We start from the raw sequence: 5982 nt of genomic DNA on the forward strand, positions 1-5982 counted from the left end.
TCTATTTCCAATAGGTTAATCTCTTCTGCTCTTTGGAGGAAAACTTGTATTTTTTTGACACACGTCAGTTGGCAGGTGTGTCGGAGATGGCCCATGGGTCACTCAGCAGACAACTTGGAAAAAACTCCAGCACACTGACTATTTCGCTGCTTTTTTTTAATAAACGACAACAGTTTTACCATCAGCAGACAATTTGAAAAAACTCCAGCACACTGACCAACGTTGTGTATTAAAGAAAAACAGCGAAAGGGTCAGTCTGCAGGAGTTTTCTGAAATTGTCTGCTCTTTCCAGGAGACACTTTAGTCTCTTTTCCACTGCCAGTTTTTCTGTCGTGCCCAATCGAAAAGTAATAAGTGGCGGTCGAGTCGCGCTGTGTCGAGCTGTAGGCCTACCAGGAAATCGGCAGTGGAAAAGAGCCTTTTCCGGACCGCTGCGGCTGTGCTGTGTCTGTCTGTTATGTTAAGCTTTTGAAATGCCGTTATTCTAAAGTGTTACCACGCCGAGCTGTCTGTTATGTCCTTAGTGTGTATCAGCCCCTGGCCTGTGCAGCCAGGAGAAAGTTTTACAGATGAGCAGATTTTGTAAGAATATAAATACAAAAAAAATACTGGAGTGTTACCATGTTGGAAAGCACCATTTTCTTATTCATTAAAGACTTTGTATATATACTGTATACGCACGGCTCTCGTTCCTGTCTGAATGTTGAAAACAGACCTTTGACAAACTTGAGTTAGAGGCTTCTGTGAAATACGACATATTCCACACCACGTAGTTCAGAGGTGGGCAAAGTCAGACCCAGGGGGCCACATGCGGCCCGCTGAGCCATTTCTTGGGGCCCGCAGAGCCTTAACAAGAAAGACAACTTTTAACGACGTAGTCATACGGTGCCTCAAACTTCTTAAAATGGCCCAAAACAGGGGTATTACATTGGCTACATCCTACTTTTCATTACAATGTGCAGGAATAGCATAGCTTACACTTACACTATTTCTTATTATTGACACAGGCAAGTTGTCTGGGACATCTCGCTCTTCAGTCAATATTGTAAACCCAATGTGGCTCTTTGGCCAAAATAATTGCCCACCCCTGACCCCGTTCCACCCATGCAGTCTCTGTGTTATTGTTAGTTCTACCCGGCTGAAAAGTTGTGGCAATATAAATTAAGTGTCTGAGAACAAAACATGGAAAAAGGAGGCGCACACAAGGCTTGTTTCGGAGCTAGTCCATTCTCAATGTCTCCAGTAGTGGAGACACTAGCTACTGGAGACATTGCGAATGGACTAGCTCCGAAACGTCTGTTTCTCCAGTTAACCTCAGACTTCTGTTGTTTAATTTCGGCTTCAATACACTTTTTCACACAAGCCTTGTGTGCACCTCCTTTTTCCATTATCTTGAGTGATTACTACTTTTTGGGAGTGCACGCATCAAGCAATACACGGGTGTTTAGTGCAGGCGCAGACGCCGACCTTTGTTGGTCTTTTGTCATTCACTGAGAACAAAACATGACACTGAATAGCAGCAGCATCAGAAGCATAGTGTCTCATTCTCAATTGCAGAAAATCTGTCATGCTGCTGCCCTAGCCCGGGCGAATAGCCGACTGTTGACTCCGTCAATCAGTCTGGCAAAAGCCATGAGGAATCCGTCTCCGTGGACGATGGGAGATGGTCTGATCTTACTCTATCATTTAAATTAATTGAAGTTCCAAACTCAAATTAAAACCCATATTGTGCTTTATTAGCATGCCTGTTACGTTATAGCGTCGCAAAAGCATACAAATAACAAAACGAAAGTGTGAATATAGTTACCTTAACCAATCAGTAACGGAGCTCGCGGGTGAGTTCTACGTCACCACTCTCAACTGTTTGCTGATTGGCGAAACACTGAGAGAACCGAGCTCGAGGCTTTTGCCAGACGATGTGCGGAGCCAAAATCTTTGGGTGGAGTACAGAGCATGGCGTCGAGAGGCTACTGCTGCCCTACTTTCACGGCAAAATCTTTTGTTACTGTAACTTTCATGCAGATGGTATCATCACCAGGGATCTCATTCACTATTTGCTTAACTACATAGATAACAACATTGCTATGACATTACCAAGAAGAGTCTTAAGTAACTGACTAAAACATGTCAGTACCTTGTTGGTGACAATACGGTTATAATAGCACCTCTGCATTAAAGGGTTAAATCACACGTAGAAGACAAAAAACAACCAATCACAAGTGGAAATAAGTGTCCAAGGCGACCTCTTTGTTACTACGTGTATATATTTTCACATTACACAACCAGGGGGCATCTCAAACGGGCACCACAGGGGCATCTCAAACGGGCACCACGGATCCGTATCCTTCCTCCACGCTTTTCGTGATGCCGTTTTTGGTGAAGAACTCGGATCGGACGTAGTTGACGCGGAAGAAGCGTCGTCCCGGGTGGTAATTTGGGCTGAGAGGGAAGCGCCGTCCGTACTCCGAAGAAGACAACACCGGGAAGGACCTCGAGGCCTCCTGAAACCACATGACACATCTTTTTAGATATATAAGTAACCACATGACACATCTTTTTAGATATATAAGGACCTCGAGGCCTCCTGAAATCACATCACACGTCTTTTTAGATATATAAGGACCTCGAGGCCTCCTGAAACCACATTACACGTCTTTTTAGATATATAAGGACCTCGATGCCTCTTGAAACCACATCACACATCTTTTTAGATATATAAGGACTTAGGCGCCTCTTGAAACCACACAACACATCTTTTTAGATATATGAGGACCACATGACACATCTTTTTAGATATATAAGGACCTCGACGCCTCCTGAAACCACACGACACATCTTTTTACATTACATTACATTTCACTTAGCTGACGCTTTCATTTGTTCAAAGCGACTTACAACTATTATTTTTCAGGGTATTGGTTACAGTCCCTGGAGCAATGTGGGGTTAGGTGCCTTGCTCAAGGGCACTTCAGCCATGGATGGAGGTGTAGGGAGAGGTCGTGGGGGATCCGAACCAGCAACCCCTTGATTGAAAGACCAACTCTCTAACCACTAGGCCATGGCTGCCCTTTTTAGATATATAAGGACCCACATCACACATCTTTTTAGATATATAAGGACCTTGACGCCTCTTGAAACCACATGACACATCTTTTTAGATATATAAGGAACCACATTACACATCTTGAAACCACATGACACATCTTTTTAGATATATAAGGACCCACATGACACATCTTTTTAGATATATAAGGACCTCGACGCCTCCTGCAACCACATGACACATCGCCTCATTACACTTTGCTGCCTGACGCTTTTCTCCAAAGCCACATTTAGGTACAGGGTATTGGTTACAGCTCCTGGAGCAATATATGGGGTTAGGTGCCTTGCTCATGGCCACTTCATGGATTGTGATGGTAAGGTTGGGTTTGAACCCGCAACACTGAAAGACCAGTGCTCTAATCACTTTTAGGTACAGGGTGTTGGTTACAGGTCCTGGAGCAATATCAAGTCAAGTGTACTTTAGTGTCAAAATCTATGTAACAGGGTTAGTAGCACAGAAGTTTGAAATTGTGTTTGACCAGTCTCCAATGTGCAGTTAAACTAAACATACATGTAAGGCATTGACAAAAATCACACACACGCACACGCACGCACGCACACACACACACACACACACACACAAAAGAATATGGGGTTACTACTAGGTGCCTTTCTCAAGGGCATCATGGATGAAGGTGCTGGTGAAGGTGGGATTTGAACCTGCAACACTGAAAGGCCAGCGCTCTAACCACTGAGCCATGGCACCACGTTGTGTTATATCATGGTATCAGCCTGTCCACTGTGTTGCGTTATACAGTAAGTTATTATACAATAGTTAGATCCGGTCAATTTATTTTGGAATATCTGATTGGATGAGACGCGATCTACCGGCATTCTACGCGTCGGCAAGGAGGATGATGTCTAGGTGGACATCATCCCCGGAGACTCATCACACCTCAGCCTTCGGCTTCGTGCCTATGGCCGAACCACACTAGGGAGGATATCCGTCAACATCATCCCTCCCACTCGGGTCATATTGCTTAATCATTATATACTCTAGTCTGTGCACTACCTCTGTTGTGTTATATCATGATATCAGCCTGTGCACTGTGTTGTGTTATATCATATCAGCCCGTACTATATCCAGCCTGTGGAGACTGCAACTTTTTTGGTTAAAAAAACTAAACATTGTACGTTTTTGATGTGTTTGTAGATCCCAGTTGCACGCATGTCTTTTGGCAATATAAAATACCCATTTTAGAGAAAAACAAACCAACTAATAACTGCTCCTCTGGTTCAGCTGTGAGTTCAGGCACGCTGCTCGGTTATTTCTGTCTCCTCTTTGGGAGCTCTTCGCTTTCCTCTGAGTTTCGTTGAGTTTCGTCACCCCCGTGTTTTTTTTTTCTCCCTGGCATGAACAACCATTTCAGTGTGTGCTGTGCTTACAAGCCTGCTGTAGCCTAATTAATATCGGGTCTAGCCCAGGAAAAGAAAACATTCAAAACAAGGGCCTAACTTGGTGGTGCACTCCTGTCTGAGTAAAATGAAGAGCAGTTTATGCTGTGCAGACATGCACCTAATACCGGTATTTACTACACTTTCAATCAATTTCTTTTGTTTGGATAATTCCCACTAATGATGGTACCCAAACTACATGTTAAGTGTGACATGCACTTCCACTTCCTTTAATTTTTTTTGTTTTTTGTATTATTTTATTTTATAGGCCTATTCATATGTATTCTATTTTATTCTTGTAACTATATTTTATTTTTTCTCTTAAATTATTATCTTATTTTAATTGGGGTAGCCTATCTTAAAAGGCACTTAAAATATACCCTATTATTTTTTTATTATTATTAGGCCTATTATTATTATCATCATCATCATCATCATTATCATTATTATTATTACTATTATTATTATTATTATTACTATTTATTATAAGCCTACCTGGTCTATTGAGTGCTGGATTTTAACTTCTGATCATCATATTGTTTGTTGTGGGTGATCATCACAGTAGGCCTATCAAACTTAGATGCGATGAAGTTGGTATTTGAGCTTTGTTTTCGCTGCCGTTTCTTACCTCATTGCTGAAGTCCAGGCCTCTGCCTTTTGCATGCTGTCTGTCGTCACGGTGCAGTTTGTTGTCATAACCTTCAGTGTGTCGATACAAGTCATACTGGGGAACGTCTTTAGCCTGAGGATGACAAGCGACAGTAACTTATCTCTGGCATCTTCTCTAGGCCTATCTAGGCTACTGCGTTCGCAATCGACTTGCAACCCGTTTATTTTACTGTGCATGCGCACTTTTAAATGCACTGGAAATAATTAGCCTAATTGATAGACAACAGAGTTGACACAGAGATCAGACACTTATCAATAGCCTACATGGCCTTGGCGCATTGCTTAAGTTACAGTGTTAACGGGAATAATGTTTATCCTTACCCGAGGATTATCGAAGTTGTAATAGGTCAACTCTTTCTGCTCAGATCTCCTTGATGGGATAAAACTAAATACGGACAGAGTAGAGAGTGGTTTCTTGTCTGCTTGAGAAAGTAAGTCCATTTCTAAAGTTGAGACTTTAAAACCCGTTATCAGCAGAACAGCAACGTTGCGTCTCCCAGTTGCTTAGTTACGCGCTGGACAGCTGAGAGCAGACCTGACAGCAGCGTGCGGGGAGCTGATGACGTAGCCAGCGTGCATGCAACAGATAATATAGGGCTGTGTTGTCCTGTGACTTTTTTTAAGAGCCTATGTGACCTAGTTGTCACTTGTCACTAATGTGCGCGCAGGACATTTATTTTCATTTAGTCATTCAGTCGAGCATTGTTTTTGATATCACCCTGATAGGAAGTCAATGGCAAAGTGTTGGGGTTCAACTAACTAGTAGTAGCCTAACTGCCTATAGCACCTACCTGAGGAGTTGCATCCCAACAATGA

General features: G+C 42.7%; 1 protein-coding gene across 1 annotated transcript; it reads right to left on the reverse strand.

Annotated features, from left to right (window-relative positions):
- Positions 1-2244: 2244 nt before the first annotated feature.
- Positions 2245-5703, reverse strand: cfap90 (cilia and flagella associated protein 90). The gene is made up of 3 exons (XM_063186093.1): positions 5488-5703; positions 5126-5239; positions 2245-2501 (listed from the first exon to the last, which is right to left on the reverse strand). The coding sequence occupies exons 1-3, from the start codon at positions 5605-5607 to the stop codon at positions 2319-2321; spliced, it is 417 nt and encodes a 138-aa protein (XP_063042163.1). The 5' UTR covers positions 5608-5703; the 3' UTR covers positions 2245-2318.
- Positions 5704-5982: the final 279 nt, after the last annotated feature.

The sequence above is a fragment of the Engraulis encrasicolus genome, chromosome 20 (assembly GCF_034702125.1).
Source record: "Engraulis encrasicolus isolate BLACKSEA-1 chromosome 20, IST_EnEncr_1.0, whole genome shotgun sequence".
NCBI classification, from domain to species: domain Eukaryota; kingdom Metazoa; phylum Chordata; class Actinopteri; order Clupeiformes; family Engraulidae; genus Engraulis; species Engraulis encrasicolus.

Coding starts and splice junctions, on each gene's coding strand:
- cfap90 (XM_063186093.1), bottom strand. CDS start 5,607: ATGGACTTACTTTCTCAAGCAGACAAGAAACCACTCTCTACTCTGTCC. Junction 5,240..5,487: donor ACAACTTCGATAATCCTCGG/GTAAGGATAAAC, acceptor TGTCATCCTCAG/GCTAAAGACGTTCCCCAGTA. Junction 2,502..5,125: donor GCCTGGACTTCAGCAATGAG/GTAAGAAACGGC, acceptor ATGTGGTTTCAG/GAGGCCTCGAGGTCCTTCCC.